We start from the raw sequence: 24,626 nt of genomic DNA, 5'->3' as shown, positions 1-24,626 counted from the left end.
TGCCGCTTCCCAAAAGTAATACTGTTGGTTTTACTTCACTGTTCCTGTTAGGATAAATGTATGTGTGCCCCTAACTGGGTCTTGCTTCCCCTGGCGTGCTGTTAGCCTGTCCAGAATAAGTCTCTTGGGTATTACCTACCTAGAATAACCTTGAGTCATTCATGAAGTGTAACACTGGGTTTTGTTTTCCCTGGTCTGTTTTAGACTGACACAAAAAGTCAGTCTTGGGTTTACACATGCCTTTTAAGTTGCTTATTGCTCCTGTAAAAAGTGTATAGGTTTTACTTACCTGGAGTAGAACTGTTATCCTAAAAGAAGTTAGTTATTGCTTCCCTTAGTCTGTGAACTGAAAAGCAACTGTAATTGAATATTACACCCCAAGATCCAACTCCCCTAGAATAGCTGTTGGCCTGAATCGGAGTTATAGGTTTATACTGTTCCTAGAATCTGTGCTTCACTAGATCAGAAAAGTATATTGTTCAGTTGATATTCCTATATGATTTCTTGCTGAGCGTCAGGGTACTACTCTGCTACCCTTATTACTGAAAGTAATAAAAAAAGTAACTTGGTTTGAATTCCCTAGAACTCCTGTTAGGCATTCCAAATTAGGTTCTATACTTTGGTCTCTGTACCTTCAAACATAGTAGTGAGTTTTTCTATAATGTGTTTATATGGTCTGTGATGGTACATATGTATCCCAAGATTTATCTTGGCCTATTTCTATTTAAATATTCCATTTCTTTTTTAAATGCATATGGTTTCAGTGTTTCTTTGGACCATTTTGTATTACAATTTAATTGTACTGATTCTACAGGCCTCTCTCCCTCCTAATATAAGCCTGGCTGCTCGCTCTACGCTACCCCGAACTCGGGTGGTGCAGTCTTATACTAAGAGTGGAGTCTTGTACTGCCTCAGTTGAATGGTTATACTAAGCCCTTAGTTGGACTTCAGAAATATTGTCCTCACAATCCTGAGCACCCTTGCGTCCTTCTCCCCCGACCCTTCCTCCACTCCCTTGTATCCTATGGCCTCCTTCCTCCTCTCTCTCCTCCTTCACCCCGTCGCACATGATGAGGTCACCAGAGTTGTCGTCTCCTCCAAACAGGTGTCTGTGCTCCTCCAGAACCATTAAGGACAACATTGGCTCTCTTGCAATCGCTGATTTCTGCAACCACTCCATTACCACTGGACCTTTCCCCTCCCCTCTCAAGCACTTCCTTGTGCGCCCTCTCTTGAAAAAACCTTCAGCAGACCCCACCTGCCCAGCCAACTACCCCCTATCTCCATCACCCCCTTCATTGGGGAAACTCTTGGAGAAACATTCCCTCCCCCAAACTTATGTCTCATACAGAACTTGTTGGTGGTCTCCTGATGGCCTGACGACAATTGTTGTAGTGCAAGTGTGACACGAGGAGGGGAGGTGTGGGGGAAGGGAAGGGGAGAGGAAACAAAGCAAGTGACTATCTTAAGGGTCAATGACTGATCAAGGTAGTGCTGCTAGGGAGTGGGAGAAGACGAGGAGGAAAGGGGGGGACAGACAAGCTGTTATCAAAGGTCAAGGGACAATGATAAGAGTAAGTGCTAGGAAAATTGAAAGGTGAAGGGGGTAAGAAGGCTGGCAGATGGACACGGGGCCAGCGGGGCCACACAGGTGGACACAGGGGCCAGCAGGGGCACACAGGTGGACACGGGTGGTGGGGCAGCATGGGCACATGCGTGGGGGGGAGCGGGGGCACATGGGTGGACGCGGGGGCACACGGGTGGACACGGGGAGGCAGTGGGGGGCACACAGGTAGACAAATTAGGTTCTATGCTTTGATCTGTGTACCTGCAAGCATAGTGTTGTTATTCTATCATGTGTTTATATGATCTGTGATGCTATTTATTTCCCCCAAGATTTATCTGGGCCTACTTGTATTTAAGTAAACTATTTATTTTTACACTACATAGTGTTTCAGTTCGTACCATTTGTATTACGATTTCATTTGAACGGATGCTACAGCCCTCTCTCCCTCTTAAAATGAGCCTGGCTGTTCTGTCTACGCTACCCTGAACTTGGATGGTACAGCCTTATACTAAGAGTGGAGTCTTGCACTGCCTCAGTTGAATGGTTTTACTAAGCCCTTATTGATTGATATTTTATTTATATCGTGCTCGTACACAAGTGTTTCAGAGCGCGACAAGGCAAGGGAGGGGAGCAGGGGAGAACAAAAACAGCGATCTTACTAGGCCCAGTGACATTGAGAACGCGCAAGTGCATGGGGGAGGGGAAAAGTGCATGGAAGGGGGGAGAGGTGGAAAGTGCGAAGCAAAGGAGAAACAGATAAATAACAATAAATAAATAATAAAGGCAACAAACAGTGGTAATGCAGCCAGCAATTTGCAAGTGCTAGGTTTAAGGCAGCAGACAGGGTAGGTCTGATAAGTGCAGGAAGAAAAAGGGGGGGCTGTATGGGTAGAGATACAGACCCCAGTGCAAGGGGTGGCCCGGAGGCAGTGCGGGAGGGTGGCAGAATGAGCAGGTACCTGGGCCCAAAAGACAGAGGGTGGCCAGGTGCACGGTGCCAAGAGAGAACAGATCAGCAGGGGTGAGGGGGAGCGAAGGCAGAAGAAAAGAGGAAGGTCTTGAGGTGCTTCCAGAACCGGAGATGGTTCTCCTCAAGTATTAGAGTGGCAGGGAGGCTGTTCCAGAGGGAGCCCCAGCCGAAGACAAAGATCTACCCCCAGCTCATTTCTTAGAAAAACGATTGACCCTGAGTGAGTTGGAGGTAGAGGAGCGAAGAGCTCGAGAGGGGAGGTATTTTCGGAGGGATAGCTGAAGGTATTTTGGACCCAGGCCCCAGAAAGCCTTGTGGACAATGCAGAGGGTTTTGAATTTAATCCTTGCATCCAATGGGAGCCAGTGGAGAGATTTCAGAGCTGGAGAGATACGATCCCAGGGCTTGAGGCCAAGGACAAGTCGCGCAGTCCTGTTCTGGATTAGTTGCAGAGGGCGGAGAGTAGAGGCAGGTAGATTTAGGTAGAGGCTGTTACAATAGTCCAAGCTAGAGAGAAGCAGTGCTTGGAATACCATGAGTTTCTGGGGGAAGGAGAGGAAAGGCAGAGTACCTCTGAGGAGGTGCAGTAGGAAGTTTGACTTTTTAGAGACCTCAGAGATGTGGGCGGAGAAGGAAAGAGTGGAGTCAAAGATGACCCCGAGGTTCTTAGCCTCGCAGGTGGGGGTAGGAGGAGGACCAAGGGAGGCCAGCCAGAGAGTGAGGGGAAAGGATGGTGAAGGTGTGCCGATGAGGAGGATCTCTGTCTTGCTGGCATTCAGACAAAGATCATTGGCGGCACACCAATCTTGAATGGCAGTTAGGCAATCGGAGATGAGAGAGAGGGGGAGGAGGTGGCAGAGGGCAGCCTGAAAATGAGTTCAGTGTCAGCGTAGCACTGGAAATTTGAGCAGAAAATGTTGGACTTAGTTGGACTTCATTCATGTGATCTCTGGCAGATCCTTGTATTTGCAGCATGTAAGGATATTCAATCTAAAACAAATTACTGAGACTCCATGGCCATATGATATATTTTGGGGGAGTCTGTCAGTTTTTATGTTTGTAGGCCATGTTCGAGCATGGTCGTACAGCTCACTGTCTGCATGGAAAGTATCTCCTTGTGAGGCGGAAAGCCCGCAGGAAGTGGTAATGATCATTTCTTGTCTTGTTTTTGGAACCAATGAGTTCACCTATTCCTAGTTTTGTTATTGCATTGACATGTTGCTCAAACATGAAGTTACTCTTTCTTTCTGTTTCTCTGCGTGAAGTGCTGCTCGTTTGGAATACCAATCTCATTTGGTTTTCCATTGTCTGTCTGGGGCATGGTTATCAGTATAACCCCATTTTGGTGTTTCTAACTTCCTTTTTTTTTTCTTCTTCTTCTTTGTAGATTAAGATTGATGTGGTTCCAACCCTGCCGGATATTCCTCTACCCCCAATACAGCCAAATTATCGGCCTCTGCCCACTCTGGAGACTGTTCCATTCTCTCCACAGAAGAAGAAGGGTACATTGTGAATACAGAGCTGTTGGGACAGGGTGGGGCTGTCACCTGAAGTGCGACTGTCCTCTTTCTACATGCTCCCTGCCCCTCACCCCTTATCCCACCCCTGCTAGTACTAGTAGGAATGGTCTTGTATAGCCTCCTTTTGCCATTTTTGTTAGTGTTGCTGCTTGAGGCTTGTGAAGAGGGGTTGGTGGTATAGCCGGTGAGACAGATGGGAGGGATGTGGGGGGAGGGCTGTGGTGACGATGGCTGCATGTGGCAGTACCCGGTTCCTCTGTTAGTACAATGCTGTGGTAATGGCCTAGTGATTTGGGATTGCTCTCCCGAGGGAGAACCCATATACTGAAGTTTAACTATTGCTTTTGCTGGTAGCGAAAGCTGTTGCCAGATTTGTGGTGTTAATGAAGGGTTTGGATAACCGGTGTAATTTTGTCTTTACATGCTTTCTTCTGTTGCTAGTTGTGCCCACATCAGTAATTGAAGAGGAGGAGGCTGGCTTCACCGGACGCAGATTAAATTCTAAAATGCAAGTGTATTCTGGCTCCAAGACTACGTACCTGCCCAAGATGATGTCTCTGTACGAGCAGTGCATCCGCGTCCTGGCTAACAACATAGACTGTAAGTATGTACCCCATGGAAGCCAATATTCACCCCACCCCTCAGTCCTATCGGTATCTGTATGGAAGCCTGACTTCTCCTGCCTGTCCAATTCTTGTTTTCTGCATTCATTCTTCCTGGTACAGTCACCTTTTGGTATAGAAATGCACACAATTCACCTAAACACCTTAAAGGGGAAGGTAAGTAGTTATGCACAGAAAAAAACAGTCCACAGGAATAAAGATGCTAACTTGATAAGTCCAAACCCTAAATTGAATGGGGGCTTGTGCACTGAAGTTCACAAAGTTCATTTAGGGGAAGGACAAAGGCTTGCAGAGTTATTGTGATGGCGAGAAGAGTTCCAAAAGACCTTAGACGCAGTTTACAGCTCAGTAATCCCTTTTCTATCTTTTAGAGCGGCTGTTAAATTAAATGCTTATAAAGCAAGGAAATGGAATAAATCAAAGTTGTTCAGACATTTGTATTTGTTTTGTATTTATTGTGCATTTGTAAGGCGCTTATACATAAAGTAAATTGTGTTTCAAAGCGCCCACAGAGCAGCAGGGAGGGATCATGGCAATAAAAGCGAGTAAACAGTGAAAGGGAGGCCGTCCTACTAGGCCTTGTGAGCATTCAGAACGTGCAAGTGCAGATAGAGAGAAGGGTTGAGGGAGTTGGGGGGGGGGGGGGGGGGGTGCTAGTGTGTGAGCAGCTGTAAGTGCCTAGGTGGGTGGTCAGCGGCCAATAAATAAGTGCAGGCCTGTGGGGGCCGAGGCCTGTGGGGGCCGAGGCTAGTGCTGGCAGAGGCTGATGGCGATTGGGTGTGGGAGGCCAGGGCCCATAAAGGGCCCTGGTCACCAATCTCAGCAACTGTGTGGTTTAGCAGAGGAGGGAGGAAGGGAAGGAGGAGGTGAAAAGGAAGGTCTTGAGGAGGTTTGGAATTTGAGGAGATCCGGCTCTAGACGAGGACGGGGGAGGCTGTTCCATAGAAGGGAGCCTGCCGAGGAGAGAGATCAGCCCCAGCTCCCGGTTCAGCGAAGCACTTCACACAGCGAGCTGGTGTCGGAAGAGCGTAAAGGTCGAGAGGGAGAGTATTTAGTGAGAGCCAGTTGTAGATAGCGTGGTCCCTGGCCCCTGACAGCCTTATGGATGATGCAGGGGGATTTGATCCTTGCAGCAACCGGGAGCCAGTGGAGAGTCTCAAGGACTGGAGAGCTGCAGTCCCTGGGTTTGAAGCCAAGGATAAGTCTTGCTGCCCTATTCTAGATTAGCTGGGATGGTCGTAGAGAAGAAGAGGGTAGATTAAGGAAAAGGCTATTGCAGTAGTCTAGCCTAGAGAAAACCTGAGCTCTAGAGACTTTGAGCTTCTGGGGGAAGTGAGGAAAGGAAGAGAGTGCCTTTGAAGAGGTGGAGTTGAAAGTGGGCCTTCTTGGCAAGGTCCTTGATGTGAGGGATGAAGGAAAAAGAGGCGTCTAAGATTACTCCAAGAATGTAGTAAATGGGGAGGCAAATACTCTGATTTCCACAAAGGCCTTGGCAGGCCGAATGGGAGTCACTGGAGGTAGGTTTTCCTGCCATTGGATCCAGTAGAAGATGCCCGGAGCTGCAGGAGCAAGGAAGTCTCTGGTCTGGTTCAGGAGCTGAGTGCAACCTTTTCCAGTGAAGAAATGCAACAGGCACTGATGCAGGACTCTTCAGGACACGCTACCAGATGTGGGAAGGCCTGTCCATCGACAGTCACCACATACGGGTGACAGCAGGTCTGTCTCCAGCTGCGTACAAAGGCAGACTTCCAGGAGAGGATCCTTTGATGCTGGTAAAATGAACCTTGGCAGGAAGGCAACATGCAAGACTAGCCGATGACACTGGACGTTCCATGCAAATAGACGGAACGGCAATGCTTTTGGCATGGTAGCCCTAAACGGACCCGGTCAGTCCAGCGGGTGGTCCTGGACAGTTCTGAAGGCTCCAGAACGTGAGACGGCATGAATACTGGTTGGTCCCACCAGTCCAAAGGGTTGAAGCACCAGCATAGGTCTGGAGATCTGGTAGTCTAGCAAGGCTTCACAGGACAGAAGCAAGAATGGCCACCAGGCCTGTTAAGGATGCGTCCTCGGGTCTTCATTCGTCTGCACGGCTACACAGGATACTTGGCTCCTCTTCGGAGGTCTGCTGCAATGGCTGCAGGACTCCTCCTTATTATTCTAATTATTCTAAATTGAGTTAAGTGATCAAACATCAACCCTCCATTAGTAAGAATCTGCACCACTCATGCAGACAAGCAATAGCCCAACCAGGGACGACTGTGGGGCTGACTCATGCATGCACGCTAGACATACTGGCACTGTTGGGTAAGATTTTCACAATAATCTGCATTTCTGGAGCTTTTAGATCACATGCTATGCATAGTCTGACATCTAGGGGAAGTCGGAGTATTACAAGATTAGTTTTCAAAACTGAAGCGGACGTCGACAGGACGCGATTAGCATTACTATCCCTAGTGTGACGTGTACTCTACCCATGGTCCTTCACGCGTTGTGGTCCCTCAGATTGTATTTTTTCTGCCATCGAAGTCGGTTGCAAATGCCGAGTTCTCTTCCAGGCTGACATTTTGATTTACTGCAGTTGTAATTGTAGACTTTCATCCTTTCCTTTGTTTGCCACGCCACACGGCTGTTCAACCACTCGACGGCCCCTGACAAACACTCATCTCGTTGACGAATGATCGATCGGTGACCAGACCCGGCCTTAGAGCCTCTTTGGGCATTGCCCCGTTACAGGAGGCAGAGAGTGGGAAGGTTCTCTGTTTATCCCATCATCTCCTTTCTTCTATCTTCGCCCAACTGCCCTTTTAAAACATAATGGACAAAACCCAATTTTAATTTGTTTCCCCCCCTGCCACCGAAAATTCAATCACTGTCTTCCAAGGGATCACGCAGAAAAGCACTGTAAATCATGTCTGCTTTTTTTCGTCCGAAAACACTAAGGGATCGGTGGCCGAAATGCTGGCCAGCTCATGCCATGCTGGCCGAGGCCTCCATAGACGTGACGGAAGACTCCAGCGAGGACAGCTACGGGGTCATGAGTCACGCCGAGGTCGATCAGGATCCATCAAAACCCCAAGGGCAGGCCCCCGACTCTGTAGCAGGTCGGTGGTCCTGTGATAGAGAAGACCCCCGGTGGCCAAGGCATACACAAACAAAAATACACTAAGGACAACCCATGGTTGACTCATGGCGAGACCGCTGAACGTCAAGGCCTATGTGGTGACCCGGGACAAAGCCTCAGGTTCCTCATTGTCCTCTGGGCTATCGCACATGCTTTCGCCTCGTGGTAGTTCCCAAAAACCGAAAGCGAAGGTCGGTTCGGACACCGCATATAAAAAGGCCCCCCTTTTCGTGCGCCGAAGAACAGGCAGCGAAAGGCATTTCGGCGTCTCCTAAACAAACGCAGAAAATACAAGCGTTAATCAAGAAACAAGTCAGTACTTCACTACTCAAGGCAAGATTTCCAAAAAACTAATTTCTAAGCTCTTGGCCCAAAAAGACACCCAGACTGAGTTTTCAAACACCACAGGCACCCTCTCTGGGGCTATGTGCCATAAAGATACCATTACCTCCAAGCCCACCTTTGCTAAGGATGTCACTTCCTCCCAGGGCCCTGTCATCTCAGGCTTCCCACCCTCATGTCATTTTACACCAGAACAATTAAGTAACATTTTGGGAAGAATGTCTCGTTTCGTGAACTTCATGGACAGGCACCCCGAGCAATTAACAGTACTTGGAGATGCCTCACAGCCAGGAGCATCAGCAGAGCCACACCCTGCCAAAAAGTCTCGCCTTCACCACAGCTGAGCACCTTTGCTCTAGGCGCTCTGGCCTCGACATTCCAAGACACCACTCAATACCAAGACCTGTTAGGCAGAATTGCAGGCAGTACCCTGTGGGAACACGACACACAGCTAGGACTACAGGTGTAAGCAAAAACCAACCTTTGGGATAAGTCTGTACCCCACACATTTGGTAGCGAGCTGAGCAGCCAGGCCTATCTCAAGAGGGAATGTGAGAAGTAGAAGAAGTTGCACGGAAGTATCACAATTGCAGTGGTTCAAGTAGACACTTTCACTCAAGGTTTCTTGGTAAAAAATACTTAACATTTATTTGCACAGTCATTTAGAAAACTTTCACTAGTCAAAATCAACTCAATATTTAATACCAATATACTACGGTAACAAACTCTAAGTTATAAAGACAGTTTGCGCTCCCCTGAAAAAGGAGCCAAATAGCACTTCAGTACTTTTCAATGGGAATAAAAAGCATAGGTTTGTACAAAGGGTTAGAAAACACTTCTTTCAGACAACGCAAAGGTTCAATGTGCCAGGAGGGTCTGTTCAATTCAATAGGCCAGGCCAAAGTCAATAGTCTAGTGTTCTTGGATAGGACGGCATAGTTCTCGTACAAATGGAGAAGTCTTTGCAAAAGTTTTTAGAAGTAGTTCAGACGATAAAGCAAGATATGTCAGATCACAAGCTGATTAGGCCTGCGAGTTGGGAAAGTTTCACAAACTTCCACTGCGAGATTTGGGATCTCTCAACCGTATGGCACAGTACCTTAAAGAGGAGCAAAAAGATGCAGCTGAAGACGTTGGTTCCCGGCAGGTCCTGCAGGTCTCGCTGTTCCTGAACCTCAGTCGTGGGGACAAGAGGAAGGATGTCGGGGGACTCCTGCACTGCACAGGATCGTCGTCGGAGCAAACAGAATGGTGTCACTTCAGCTCTAGTAGCTGTGGCTTCTAAACACAAACTGGTGTCCTTCCCCCTGGTTAACCTTAACCAGCTCCGAGAATGGTATCCAGGCGTTTGCTGAGTTGATTGGTCCCACCAACTCCAAGGAAGATGCCGTCCTTGAAGGAGCTTCTGTCAATTGGAGATCTGGCAATTCGGGGTTGCAGCAGGGCTTCACCGGGCAAACCAACGGTCCAGTGTTTGCAGCAGCCGTCCTCTTCCAGCTCGTCTTCGGTTCTTTCGTTCCAGTGGTCGACTCTGCCTTACAGTCCTGGAGACTCGCCTTTTAAACAGTTTTCTCCCATTCATTCCAGCCTAGCTGTCAGTCACCCAGCATGGTGGCTGTCCTTGCCAGACAGCCAGCTGGCCAATCACCTACGATTGCATTCTTGTCTCCTAGGAGACTAAGCACAGGGAGTTTTGGGCACCTCCCTCGCTTCCTGCCCACCCCATACACTCAGACGCCATGGGCAGTCTTCAGTCCCGAAGCCTGCCAAAGGCTCACGAACAAAGGGACCAAACCTGGTTTGGCGCGCAGAGTTAAACACCAGAAGGACCTTTCCACAAAGAAACAGTGAAAAAAGATGACCGGAGTCTGTTTTTACAAAGGGGTCTTGGGTGCCATATTGAAAAACATGGCAGCCCTGATTTTTAGCTAACGGTGTTCACGGTCGGGAAAAATCATGGTAGTTCATTATAAAACCACTGCCACCAGCCATTTTAATGGAAAAGGGTAGCTTTTGACAGCTACAAGAGTGATAAGTAACCCCTCCAGCACTATATAGGAAGATAGTTTGTGCTGGGTCCATTAATTTAAAAAGACTAGTACAGTCAATTTAACTTCACATGCTCTGGGAGACGGCAGTCAGTCCCAGAGAAGGTATTTAAACCTTGGAGTACAAAGAAAACCCCTGTGCCACTACACTAAAGGTTCTGTTACATAACAATAAAAAGATGATGCCTATGGAGTTATCTTAAACTCAATAACTAAAGAAATAAACACAGAAAACACAGAATGGAAAAGTCCAAAGCCCCAAAGTTTAGCAAAAGAGCTGGAGGGCTCTAAGGTAGCGGGAATTTAGCACTTGGGTGAGAATTCTCCCTAACAAGACCCATCTCAAGGCTCATATTATGACGACGAAGTGGGGTCTCGGGCGGACCACTATGACCAAGACCAGTGCTACGGTGATGACATTTACATAGTGCAGTTGCTAGACCATCAGGGCCAGCCGGTAGGAGATTTGCCAGTTGACCACCAACTCCAGTACAACAAACTGCTAATAAAGGCGGCGCAAGTGAAACTGACTTTACTTACATTTTTAACTTTCTAGACAAAGCACACACTATCTTTAAAATGGGTTGCTGGAGAGGTTACTTAGTCTACTTTACTTTGTCTAGTTTCTCATGCAACATTTTTGTTACCCATTCCTCGATGAATGGCTGGTGGCAGTGATTTACTTTTAACTTCTGTGGTGTGCTTTTACCGCGGGCTGCGTTTGCAGCTGCACTAAAGCACCCAAGGGTGACATTTTTGTCAAAATGGCCCTGGTTGTCTTTTTTCGCCATTTTTTTTGTAAAGGTCCTTCTTGGGATTTACTCTGCACGCCAAACCAGGTTTGGTCCCTTTTTCCGTTTTGTCTTTGGTGGGATTCACAAGTGAAGGCCAGCTCTGGCTCCAGGGTGTCTGGCGGGGGCAGGAAGCGAGGCAGGTGCTCCGCTTTTTCCACTCTTCCCCCTTGCACTTTTTCCCCTTTCCCATGCACTTCTCGATGTCACTGGGCCTAGTAAGATCGTTGTTTTGTTCTCCCCTGTTTACCCTCCCTTGCCTTGTCACGCTCTGAAACACTTGTGTACGAGCGTGATACAAATACATTACATCAAAGGGCTTTGAAAAACTGACCATGTTTTGGTGTCAAGGAGATCTACATCTGACAGTGTATTAACCATGCTTGTTTTTACGGGAAAAATCCAACCTATCTTTCGAACCAACTCTCCTTGCTCACTATCGGGAGAATACTGCGGTTTAATAACTGCTACCTCCTGCAAACTCCCATGGCCAAATTGTCTCTTGTGTGTTGGATGGATTTTTTTCCATTGGCAGCCCTGCATCTGTGAAACGCTCTGCCTCCTGACCTCAGATTGTGCCCCTCCTTAGCAACCTTTAAACATGGGTTGAAGACCATTCTATTTGAGTAACTGATGTCCTCATGACCTTGTTCTGAATGTACAGTCCAGCTGTCTGACTCCCTTTCTGTTCCTTGTGTCTGTCCTTTGTCTCAGCGCTTCCATGCCCATGGGCTCCGTTTCAGCGCTTTAGAAATGAAACAAATAAACCAAGACACCTGTGACCGGGTCTGCTGTCGCTTCCCCACTGGAAACGTCCTGCAGCAATCTACTGTCTTGCTCCTTGTAAATGTAATGTCCACAGCTGTGTACTTCGGAAACTTTTTCGGCAGAGTGTGACCTGCGTCAATGGCGTCGGGTCGATGTCCCTCGAAGGCCTCCGTCGAGGGCGACATCACCGGATGTTCTAAATAGGATGCACCGCGCCCGTAGCCTCAGTTCGTTTTTTCTGCAAATGTGTTTGCTTCAGAGACTCTGCGCGCCTCATGCATTCCTCATGAATGTCTTCTTCTTCAACCCCTCCTACTCCGCAGTATGGCTTCAAGACTTGCCAGGACCGCAAGTCGAAAATGTCGACTACCGACCCACATCTCATTTGTTTGTGGTGGTTGGGTGAGAGTCATGACACGACGACTGTTCCAAATGCCAGTCACTAACTGCTAAGGCCTTGCAGGAGCGTAAGGGAAAGCTTCAGGTAGGTCGGGGTTCTAAACCCACTAAGTCCTGCAAGTCCAAGGGTATGTCCACCAACTCGAGGGACGACTCTCCGCATCAGAAGGATTCCCGGGGATCTCGGTCCCGGAGGGGTTCCTGCCTTTCGTCATCCTCGTCTCGGCATTCTAGGAAGCACCGTCACGGGTCACCTTCCCCGTCCTCAGAGGATGGAGCCGCAAGGAAGGTGGCTTGTCCAATAAAGGCCTCGACTCCGGAGGCGTGGGCTGCCTACAGGGAGCAGATATTAGCAATTTTTTTTAATCGCAGGGAACAGTTCCGGCTGCACCTTCTGATGAAGCCGGCAAGGTACGGTCTCGATCTGTGGCTCCTGTGCCTTCGGGCTCGGGTCCTCAGCGCAATCCTCATCGGGAACCTTTGAGGTCCCGTTCGGACAAGGCTCAGGATGGTCGCAAGAGACGTGCTTCCTGGTCTCGGTCCTCGTAACCAGCGAAATCGCAGAAACCTGCTAAGGGCTCGAGGTCAGCGTGTCCGTCGGATACGGATGTCGAAGCTTTGCCTTCGTATCAGCCCTCTGCACCGTCGGTTCCCTTGTCGACGCTGAAGCCCTCGATGCAGAAGCCATCGGCGCCCTCTACGCCTTTGGGGCCTTTTGACCGAAATTTACTCAGATATCCCTGCTATTCTCGATCCTCCAAGGAAGGCTAATTCCAAGTCTGTAAGGCCTGTTTTGGACTCCAGACCCTCGGCTGTTCCGAGACTGGACTTTTACCTCCCTCTGGATGACATCGTTGAGGAGGAGAGGTCAGACTTAGATCTTGAGCCTGATGTGGCTCCTGTCTTTTCGGGGATAGCCAATTGGAAGACTCGCGACAATCTCTTCATGACGCTAGTGGCCTGGACACTTCGACGCGAGGTAGAATTCGGCAGGCTGAACCTAGGGCTCATGCTGAGTCGTCATACAGGAGACTTATGGCTAGAGTAACTGAATACCTTGGTTGCTCTATTCCTCCTGTAGCTTTTATTCAGGATGACTTAACAGACGTTTTGGATCAAGGTCTGTCCTCTGACCCAGTGTTGCCATTTCATTTGACCTTGCAGAAAAAGGTGGCGGCTTCTTGACAGGCCCCGGAATCTCTTCCCGCAGTTAACAAATAGTTAACTAAAAAAATACTACCCTTCCGGTAGCGACTCCAGCTATTTTCATCTCACCCCACTCCCGAGAGTTTGGTGGTTCAGGCGGCTACAGCCACCTCGAGGCAGGCGGTGTACCCTACCATCCCTCTTGATAGGGACGACAAACGCTTCGACAGTTGGGCACGCAAGGTGTTTTCTTCGGGGAGTATGGCGCCAACTTCACTTGTGCCGTGGCAAGCTTTTCACACACTGTGGAACTGTTTTTCTTGCGGCTGAGCATATTCCTGAGGGGGAAGCAAGGGATGGGTTCCTGGCTCTCGTGCAAGGATGCCATGTGTGAATCCCTTCAGTCGGGTTTGGACACGGACGACAGTGTTAGCCGGCCCATGGCTGCGAACACCGTTACACGCAGATTTGCGCGGTTGCGGAAGTCGGGTTTTGCTCCGGATGTGCAAGCCCGTCTTCTGAACATGCTCTTTGATGGTGCGCATTTCTTTGGCAGCAAGGCTGACAAGAGCCTTGAGAGGTTGCAGACCTTAAAAGCTGTGGCAAAGTCTTTAGCTGTGCGTCAACCTTTGCCTTTTCGTCCTAGGGGAAAGCAGTGGAGGGGAGGCTCTTTTCGTTACTACTCCTCCTTTGGTAGAACGAGACGAGCCACCAGTCAAAGGGGTCAGTGTGAAAGTACCTGTGGTAAATTGGGGAAATAGAGGTGCCAAAGCCGCTCAGGCAGCTGCCTCCTTGCCTTGAGGCGCAGCCGCGCCTAAACAGTCATGAGGCCATGTCCCATGGTTTGCCGGTTGGGGCCATTACTTCGGGTCTGTGGGTTCTGGATACAATCGCCCACGGCTACTGCCTTCCCTTCCTAAAGCGGCCTCACGACAATTCACCGAGGGATCTCTTTGAAGCCTCCAGATCGGCTCCTTGTGCAGGAAATCTTGACCCTGCTAGAGAAAGGCACTTTAGAACTGGCGCCTGGAGCGGAGAGGAACAAGGGATGGTATTCCCCTTATTATTTTATCCCAAAGAAAGACAGGGGATTGAAACCCATCCTGGACTTCCATTGGTTGAACAAATTTCGCAGGAAGGACAAGTTCAGGATGGTCACTCTTTCTCAAGTCATCCAGGCCCTTTAACTTCAGGATTGGTGTCTCTGGACCTACAGGATGCTTACTTTCATGTGTCGATTCATCCCAAGCACCGAAAGTACCTGAGGTTTGCGACTGGCGACTCGCACTTTCAGTTTCAGGTCCTGCCATTCGGATAGACCTCCGCCCGATAGTCTTCGTCAAGCTAATGGTGGTGTTGGCAGCGTATCTCGGGCGAGGGGGGGCGGGGGGTAATTCACTTCTACCTAGGCTGGCTGATCTGTGTGCGTTCTACCGATCAAGCATTGGATCACCTCGGTCTCGCCTGCTGCTCCCTCAACAAGCTGGGCTTCTCCCTCAATTTCAAGAAGTCGCATCTGACACCTTCCCAACAGCTCCAGTACATCAAAGTTGTGTTGGACACATCCTTGGGGAAGTGCTTGCCTCCCAAGGTGAGGGCTCATCACCTTGTGCAGATGGTGGACAAGTTTCAACATGCCCAGAGTCTCCCGGCTTTCGAATTTTTAAGGTTGCTCGGCCTAATGGCATCCTGCATCTTTCTAGTGCCAGAGGCCAGGCTGAGGATGAGATCCCTGCAATGGGTTCTCAAGGTGCAGTGGTTGCAGTTCTCAGGCAAGATGTCGGATCCCGTTCAGATTCCATTCACGGTCGCCCAGGATTTTTTGTGGTGGGCCAACGAGGGGAACCTGATGAAGGGTGAGCCGTTTTGACAACCGTGGCCGGAGGTGCTGTAGTGACGGACGCTTCCTTCACAGGATGGGGAGCTCATGCCGCAGACTTAACCGCCAGCGGCCGTTGGTCTCTGTCGGTGTCCAAACTCCTCATCAACATGTTAGAGCTGCCGGCCATCAGGCTGGCCCTGAAGGCTTTTCTGCTGTCTCTGCGGGGGAAGAGTGTCCTGATCATGACGGACAACAGTGGCCATGCATTACCTCAACATAAAAGGGTGGGTAGGTTCACTCCCGTTGTGCAGAGTGGCAATGCAGGTTCTCCATCCAGAGGTCAGGACTCTCAACCTTCACGGTCGGTATCTGAAAGGTTGAGGTATAAGGATTGAGACCTCCCGGAGATACCTGTACCGTTGCTGTTTGCATAGTTTTGCGACTGGTGCAGAGGACAAAATGTCGATCCTTTTCAGTGTTACATTCCAGTGGTTCTATCTTTTGCTTTCTTTGGCCCACAATGGCCTTCAAGTAGGTACCATTAAGGGTTACCTGGCGGCGCTGTCTATCTTCAAGCGCTCGTCTGAAGAATGTTCTTAATTTCTTAAAGGACTCACTAATGTGTTCCTGCCGTCCCCTTTCCAGGTGCCGGTTTGGGATTTGAATTTGGTTTTGAAGTTTCTCATGGGTGCTCCTTTTGAACCTTTGCACTCTTGTCCTTTGAGATTGTCCTTCAAGACAGTGTTCTTGGTTGCGGCTACTTCCGCTCGCAGAGTGAGTGAATTGCAGGCACTTTCATCTAAGCCGCCCTTTACTGTGTTCACAAGGACAGGGTTGTACTGAGGGTATGTCCGTCCTTTCTACCTAAGGTAGTGTCTGAATTTCATTTGTGCCAGAAAGTGTTTCTTCCTCCTTTGTATCCTCCTCCTCATCCTGGTAAGGAAGAGGAGCGACTCCATAGGTTGGCCCTTTAGGAGAGCTCTGAGCTTTTATATTTATAGGATGTCCAGGGTCAGAGTGGACTATCAACTCTTTGTGGGGTATGCTGGTTATCGATTGGGCCAGGCCGTGACAAAACAGACCTTGTCCAGGTGGATTATCCTCACCATTACTGAATGTTACTGTTTGGCGGGCAAGGACCCTCCGGCAGGATTGTGAGCTCATTCCACTAGGGGCTTGGCAACTTTCACAGCCCTGCAGCGGCGAGTTCCTATAAAAAAATATTTGTGACGCAGCCACATGGGCTTCTATCCACACCTTTTTGTTCAACATTACTCCCTGTATGGCCTTTGATAAGGTGGTTCTTTATTCTGCCATCTGATTGGGTACTCCTAAATTCTTTTCCCTCCTCCATTTTCTGGTACTGCTTTGGGAGTCTGTCAAAGATGTAGAATACATTGGAGGATACAATCCATTCGAAGAACAAGTTACTTACCAACTGGTAACCTCCTTTCGATTGGATGTTCCTCCAATGTATTCCACATCGCCCTCCCAGCCTGCCCCTCTAAAGAATTTCCTATGCTATTGCAGTTTACGTTCCCTCAAGGCTATGTGCAATCAAGCAGGCATTGGATATGTGCATGTCACACGTTATGGAGGAAAAACATAAACTGAGACTACGGGCCCCGTGCGTCCTATTTATAACATCCAGTGACGTCGCCCTTGAAGGAGGCCTTCAAGGGACATCGATCCGACGCCAGCGACGCAGAACGCCCTCTGAAGAAAAAGTTTCCGAAGTACACAGCTGTGGACATTGCATGTCAAAGATGTGGATTACGTTGGAGGAAAATCCAATCGAAAGAAAGTTACCAGTTGGTAAGTAACATGTTCTTCTGTGCTAATTCCCTTCAACCTTGGAGACCCCCAGCTCTTTTGCTGGATTTAGGACTTTTTAATTTGAACCCTGGAGTGAGTTGCACCTTTTTCTCACGCTCATTTGTGTTTATTTTTTTATTTATTTTTTTTTACCAGATTTGGGTTTTGTGTTTTCATTGTTTTTGGAGTCGCCATACAAAAAGCAGATGCCTATGCAGCACCTTGAGTGCAGTGTCGCTGAGGAATCCTTTGGACTTCAAATACCTTTTTCTTGTGTGAACTACCGTTCCCAAGAATAGTAAAATGAAATTCCCATGGCAGACACCTATGTCAGTGCTTCCTCTAGAGATGTTTTCACGGATACCCTTTTCTCTGTCCCTTCTCCTGCTCGCTGGACCCCTCATCTTATTGCCACTCTTCCTCCTCACAGTTAGTTTATTTGTATAGCTCAGCCAAACCCTGGGTTAACTGGGCGCATAAGACTTACAGAAAAACATAGGTTACAGGCGGTTACGCATACAAGAGAGAGCAGATGACAGTAATAATACAATAAATAGCATGAGGGACCAGGTTACAGGATTGTCCGAATCTATGTTTAGCGCCAGAGTTATATAATAGACCGGTTTGCAGAAAGGACCGGGTCTCTGGAGAGCACATGAGTGGCAGTGTGAAGGAGTTTGCTGAAGGCAGAGAGCAAACTATTGCTGAGCTGTGAGCAGAGCCTTCACTTTGGATCTGAACGACCAGACCGAAGGGTCAGCTCTAATTTCCGTAGGAAGTGTATTCGGCATTTCGCGGCTAGCACAGGGACGCTTGCTCCCCCTGCTGTTTTCAAGTTGAACTTGGGAATGTTTAGTTGGTGCAGGTATGGGGATCTGGTCGGACTGGATGTGCTTTGTCTGGTGAATTTATCTGATAAGTAATGAGGTGCTGTCAGGGAGAGCATTTGTTTGTAATGACGAGTGAACGTAGTTTGATTCTGTCACGAATAAGGAGCCAATGGGCTTCCTTTCTGAAGGTGGAGATGTGGGCCTTGCGGGGAAGATTAAGGGCATATCTGAGGGCGTTATTCTGGAGAACCTGTAATCTATTCAGATTGTGATTAGTGGAGCCAAGAAAGAGTGTGTTGCAATAATCCAATCTGGACAGAGTCCGGGCTCTAGCCAGTGTAAGGCAAATGTTGGTGGATAAAAATGGTTTACAGGCATTGATAAGCTTATTACTGCAGGCAGTGGAAGACATAGTGGTGTTTATTTGTTTTTTGAACGAGAGTGTGGCGTCGAGATACACACCCAGCGTTTTGACTTCTTTTGAGACTTTTATATTTCCATCAATGATAAGACTGGTACCGGGGGTCGAGTTTGTTGAGACGGGCCTGGGAGCCCACGATTATCAGTTCCGTCTTGGTGTCATTTAAGCAGAGGCTATGGGTAGCCATCCATGCTCGGATTTCAAGGTAGATTTCATTTAGTTTTGCCACATCTTTCTCATAGCATCCGGTGAGTGTGATCAGGACCTGGGTATCGTTGGCTTAGTTCGTATATGTGACACCCAGGCCGTCAAGCCGGTCAAAGAGGAGCTTAGTAAAGATGTTGTAAAGCGTGGGGGAAATACAAAACCCTTGGGGGAACTTCACATTGATTTGGGACGGGGTCAGCCGCGGCTGAAGAGGGCGAATACCCTGGTTGTTCTGTCAGAGAGGAAGGACTGAATCCAATTGGTGGCATTCTGGGAGAATGCGGCAGCCGAGGGGAGATGTTTCGTCAGAATTTGATGATCGACCAGGTCAAAGGCTGCAGACAGATCCAACAAGAGCAGAATGGCTAGTTTGCCCTTGTCTTTAAATGTTAAAGGTATTTGTACCGTGCACCGTCACCAATGGAATTGGTCCCCAGGCGCTCTGGCGGATCTGTAAACGATAAGGGGGGGGTTAGTAAGGTGAAGAGGGAGTAGGATAGTGAGAGGAGTGGTGTTCTGTTGGCAGCTTCAACTCGGTATACACCAGATGCTGAGCTTTGGTGCGGGTATTGGATCGGTGTCAGTCCGCGTGTGCTGTTGCTCCGGCTTATGTGTTGTTGCAGTGTTGTGAAGTGAGTGCGGCTTGTGGTGCGAGAGATGGTTGTGTGAGTTTTTGAGTGAGATAAGTATGCAGAGTTTGAGGTTATATTGGTTAGTGGGTTACCTGCCCTTTAGCATGCTAACATTCACAGTATTGTCTAAGCGTGGCACTTGTTGGCCTTCACAATCCTATCTAGAAGCGGCGCAAGCCACTGTTCAGAATTCTATCTAGGTGTGGGCATGCCAACATTCACAATTTTATCTAGATGCAACGCAGGCTAGTGTTCATAATTCTATTTAGGTGTGGACATACTAATGTTCACAATTTTATCTAGATGCGACGCAGGCTAGTGTTCATAATTCTATCTAAGTGTGGACATGCTAATGTTCACAATTTTATCTAGATGCGACGCAGGCTAGTGTTCATAATTCTATCTAGGTGTGGACATGCTAATGTTCACAATTTTATCTAGATACGACGCAGGCTAGTGTTCATAATTCTATCTAAGTGTGGACATGCTAATATTCACGATTCTATCTAAGTGTGGGCATGCTAATAAGGGAGGTGAGATAGAGTGTCCATCCATTTGTGTTTTTAGGTCCAGGAGGGCTGTTTCGGTCCGATGGCTGGGTCTAAAGCCGGATTGTCACAGACCTAGGAGATTGTTATCTTCCAAATAATGTATTTGGAGGTATGCCACTCTGTCTAGTATTTTCAGGAGAAAAAGGACAGTTGTGATGGGTCTGTAGTTGGTTGGTATGTTGGGGTCTAGGTTGGGTTTTTAGAGTAGTGGTAGGACCCACACCTTTTTAAGGTTGTTGGGGACACTCCTCTATTAACAGTGGCACCATCGGGAAGTCCTCTTGGCTGGCTTTGCATTCTCTTGCTGATTAGTTAATATCTATCACACTGGCATCATTCTGGTTCCGAGCCCTCAACCACCTCCTCCTCTTTGACCGCAGCGTGCCGTCTCTTTTAACTACCTTACTCATCCTCCTTTTCTACGCTCTCTCTCCCCCTCCTCTGAATGGTGTACTACGCCCCTGTACCCCACCTCAGAAAACCTTCAAAAGCACTGACCACTTCCACCTGGCGACTCTTAACGCACGCTCAGCCAACACACACTCTTCTGACATCTGTCTCCTTCTTGAAGACATTGACCTTCTCGCTCTTACCGAGACTTGGTTCAATGCCATCCCAGTCACGGATCTGCGTGATTGAAAAGTTTGCATGAGGAATGTGCGAACCACAAAAGGTTTGTACATTTCCCATGCGTACGCGCATTTAAAACCCCTACAAACCCCCACCCACAACACACCCCCAACATAACCAAACCCTACTTACCTTTCCTTCACACTGTGTTCCTGTGGCACCAGTTCCCTTTCACTTATGTGATCAGGTACTGGTGCCGCAGGGCCCATCTTTTCTTTCTTCTTCTGTCTGAAGCTGCAGGGCTTCCCCGCAACGCCCCGCTCACTATACTGTATAGCACAGTTAGCAGGGTATTATGAGGGACACCCTCGCAACACCCGGCTTTTTCTTCATTTAACACCCCCTCATACCCCCCTGCACCAAGTCCGACCCCACTGAAACACCTAAACACACACCGCGAAAAGTTCGGACGTTTGGTAGTCTGAGCTTTTCGTGGTGTGTGTTTTAGGTCTTTTGATGGGGTCGGTCAAATCATACAATACCCCCATTCATTGCCTTTGACGCCCTCCTCCCTGACAGCTTCAAGATCTCTAAGCCTCAACTTCACTGCACTGGCGGAGGAACTGCCTTAATCTTCCCCGAGTGGGTTCCTGCTTCCATTTTATCTTCCCAGACCTATTCCTCTTGTGAAAGCCTGGTTTGTAAGTTGGTCATCTCTCCCACCTCCACTCTGACCATTGCTGCCATCTACAGGCCTCCAGGTGCCACTTCCCTATTTCTCTCTGAATGGGCTGACTCAGCTCTTCTTTACTTCCACCTCTAACCTTCTCCTCCTGGGCGATTTCAACATTCAACTGGACTCCACTGGTTGTGCAACCACTCTATTCACTGACCTCTGCTCCTCGCTTTCCCTCTCCATACTCCCCCCCTGGGCCGAACCCACACAGCTGAACATGCGTTGGATGCCATCATACACTTGGACCTTTCCCCCATCAGCCACCTCTCTCTCCTGGTCTGACCACTCTCTCCTCACATCTAGGTCCCATTGGCCCCCTGACTGCCCCCCCAAAAGTCGCACCATCCTTGTTCACTAACAGCCGCCCAATGAAACGAGTGACTGCTGCTTCCTTCACCATCACCGCCACCCCCCCCCCAACCCCACCTGCCCCCTAAAACCTCCATCTTTCCATCACCAACACTCTTGACATTTGACATTCTGGCCCCAGTCATGTGGATCCACCTGAAACCTGCCTCAAAGCTGGTACGGCACTGAATTGAAGCTGTGAAACGAAAGTGCAGGGCAGCAGAACGGAAGTGGCAGACCCTTTGGGTGCACTAAAACAACCCAGACCTCCTGGCAGTAGGAACGCAACCTTTGGTATAAGTCTGTACTACACAACTTGGTAGCGTGTGGAGCTGCCAGGCTTATCTCAAGAGGGGTCAATGTGAGCTGTAGAGGAGTTACAGAGATTCACAGTGACAAGTATTCAAATAAACTCTTACACACAGGGTTTCTTGATTAAACACTTATTAATTTAACAGTCAGTTAGAGTAAGCCTTCTTCAGAAGGGGCAATATAACAGTAACACTCAAATACACTTTCAAAAATACACTCTCAATATTTCTAAATTGGCAAATACCCTTTTGGGATGGCCCACAGACACTACCTACACCCTCAGGTGACTTCAATAGTTAGGGTGCTGAGGACATTAATATATTACTGTTGCATTTATAATCAGGCTTAGGAATATGTCAAAGGAAAAAAGTTATTAGAACAAAACGAGATCACACAAATATTCTGAAGCAGGCAAGTACTTTTGGTAACCCCCAATGCAAAGTTAGTTAACCCCTTCCTGGAAGGAGGATAAAACGCAATGTCAGAGGGCAGAAGAGTCATTCAGGGAGCAGGCTAAGCCAAAGTCAATTGGGCAAAAGTCTAGGTGAGCTGAAGTACTTCTTGCAGGTAAGTAAGTCTTGCACAATGTTTTAGAAGTCTTTGTAGAAAAGATGAATTCAGAGCAGATCCACACGCTGTTTAGGCTTGTGTAGTAAAGAAGCTTTCAGCAACTCTACAAAGCAACCACAAGAGGTCTTTCCAACCGAGAACAAGTGCAGTTGCACCGCAAGAGTTAAGTTCTCTTAGACTGTACAGTACCTTTTTTAGGTTGAAGAAAAGGGGCAGCAGATGACTTCTGTTTCTGTGCAGCTCTGCAGAACCTGGTGTTCCTGGGCCTCTGTCGGGGGGGGGGCAAGAGGGAGAGCATCTGGCGACTTCAAACACGTGGCACTTCGGTGTTTCAGCTCCTTGCGTCTACTGCAAATAGCAACACTGTTGTTCCTGGCTGTCGAGATGGGCTTTCCTTGAATCTGGGGTCTAGCACTCTGTTGAGGTGGCTCAGGCTCGGTCAGTCCTGCTTCCTGGGAGTCCAGAGGATCTTCCTGGAGCTCTTGGCCAGCTTAAAAACAACGCACATAATTTGGTGTTCCTCTCCATGGCTATTTGGTTCCAGCAGCAACTGCAGTGGAATTTTAACCAGCTCCGAGAGGATGTTCCTCTGGGTGGCTTACTTTGGAGTTGATTGGTCCAACCAACTCAAAGGGAGAAGCCGTCCTTACAGGGGCTTCTCTGTCGATACGAATTTGGAGTTTCAGCACAGCAGCAGGGCTTCACCGGGCAAACCAATGGTCCAGGAGTTGCAGCAGGCGCCCTCTTCAAGTTCTTCTTTGGATTCCTTCATCCAGTGGTCGACTCTGCCTTCCAAGCCAAAAAGCCTCACCTTTTATGCAAGTTTCTCCCATGCATTCCAGCCTAGCCGTCAGTCACCGAGCAGGGTGGCTGTCCTTGCCGGACAGCCAGCCAGCCAGCCAGCCAATCACCTAAGAGTGCATTCCTGTCTCCTAGGAGACTAAGCACAGGGAGTTTTGGGCACCTCCCTAGCTTCCTGCCCCTGCCAGACACCCTAGAGCCAAAGGCAGGCTTTTCTTATGAATCCTGCAAAAGGCAAAGTGAACAAAGGGATCAAACTTGGTTTGGCGCGCCGAGTTAATCTCAAGAAGGACCTTTCCACAAAGAAATGGTTAAAAAAAGAATACCATGGGGCCATATTGACAAAAATGGCACCCATGGGTGCTTTACTGCAGCCGTGGTAAATGCACACCACGATAGTTAAAAGTAAACCACTGCCACCAGCCATTCAGTGAGGAAAGGGTAACATAAAAATGTTACATGAGAAGCTAGACAAAGGGGATGCTAGGTAATCCCTCCAGCACCCTATTGTAAGATAGTGTGTGCTGGGTCTAGAAATGTATATTGGTAAGTAAAGTCAATTTCACTTTACTGGTCTTGGAAACAGTAGTTCTCCAAGATAGAGAGGAATTGGCACACTTCTGAGAATTCACCCTAACAAGGACCTCAGCAATGCACTGGCCTCACACTTTTCCTCCAAAACTCAGGACATCCTGACCACAGTTTCTACACTCCCTCACAACCCATCCCACACTTCCACTCCTCCTTCCTCCTTCACCGCTGTCACACCTGAAGAAGTTACCAGAGTTGCCTGCTCTGGTAACAAGGTGGTCTCATCTAAACGGATCTCCCCTTGCTCATCCAGATCCATCAAGGATAACATTGGCTCCCTTGCCCCAGCCCTGGCTAATTTTTGCAATCTCTTATCACTGGATCTTTTCCCTCCCCCCCCCCTAACCACTCCCTGGTGCGCCCACTCCTGAAAATACCTTTCTCTGACCCTTCCTGCCCTGCCAGCTATCGGCCATTCTCCATCACCCCCTACCTGCCCCAACTGAACTCTCACACTGAACTTGTTGGTGGCCTCCACGGCCATCAATCTGGATTCCGAGCATCCAGAGGCACGGAAACTGCTCTTCTGAAAACCTGTGTAGTACTGCTTGCATCTCTGGACTCCACTTCCCAGCTGTCCTTATCCTTCATGACCTCTCCTCTGCATTTGACAGTTAACCATTCCATCCTCATACACAGGCTCCACAGTACACTTGGTATATCGGAACGGGCACTGGATTGGCTGTCCTCTTTCCTCACTCACTGCTCTTCCCAAGTCACCTTAGGCCCTTTCTCCTCTCCTAATTCCATCTCCACCAGTGGTGTCCACCAGTGGTGTCCCCCAGGGCTCTATTCTCTCCCCATGGCTCTCGAACATCTACCTTGCTCTCCTTACACGCCTCGTCTCCTCCTTTTCATCCAACTTCCAGTGTTATGCAGATGACACTGCTCTTCAGACTCCCCGCTGACCCTCTTGCACCCACAGGACGAGCAGTTCCAAAGCTGCTACAATATTAATGTAGGATCTAATCCTCTTGTTTTTTCATGAGTGTATCCAAAAAACAGATAATACAAGTTATTTTCGGATCTGTATGTAAACATCAACTTTGGCAAAAAAAAAGAATTTTTAATTTGTAGAGTTGAATTACACAACATAAAAGTATGTGATGAATAAAAAACCAA

General features: G+C 48.5%; 1 protein-coding gene and 1 long non-coding RNA gene across 2 annotated transcripts in view; one reads left to right on the top strand and one right to left on the bottom strand.

The window, feature by feature from the left end:
* ELOA (elongin A) overlaps window positions 1-24,626 on the top strand; it is a 190,321-nt gene that overhangs the window by 87,077 nt on the left and 78,618 nt on the right. The window contains exons 5-6 of the mRNA XM_069622389.1: window positions 3,925-4,039; window positions 4,499-4,657. Coding sequence (XP_069478490.1) covers window positions 3,925-4,039; window positions 4,499-4,657 — 274 coding nt within the window. The remainder of the gene's footprint in view (window positions 1-3,924; window positions 4,040-4,498; window positions 4,658-24,626) is intronic.
* LOC138502982 (uncharacterized) overlaps window positions 1-24,626 on the bottom strand; it is a 129,287-nt gene that overhangs the window by 76,044 nt on the left and 28,617 nt on the right. The gene's annotated exons all lie outside the window — the stretch shown is intronic.

This window comes from Ambystoma mexicanum, chromosome 11, assembly GCF_040938575.1.
Source record: "Ambystoma mexicanum isolate Mex_15411 chromosome 11, UKY_AmexF1_1, whole genome shotgun sequence".
Taxonomy (NCBI): domain Eukaryota; kingdom Metazoa; phylum Chordata; class Amphibia; order Caudata; family Ambystomatidae; genus Ambystoma; species Ambystoma mexicanum.
The sequence above is the reverse complement of the archived record's forward strand: the minus strand, read 5'-3'. Positions and strand labels throughout refer to the sequence as shown.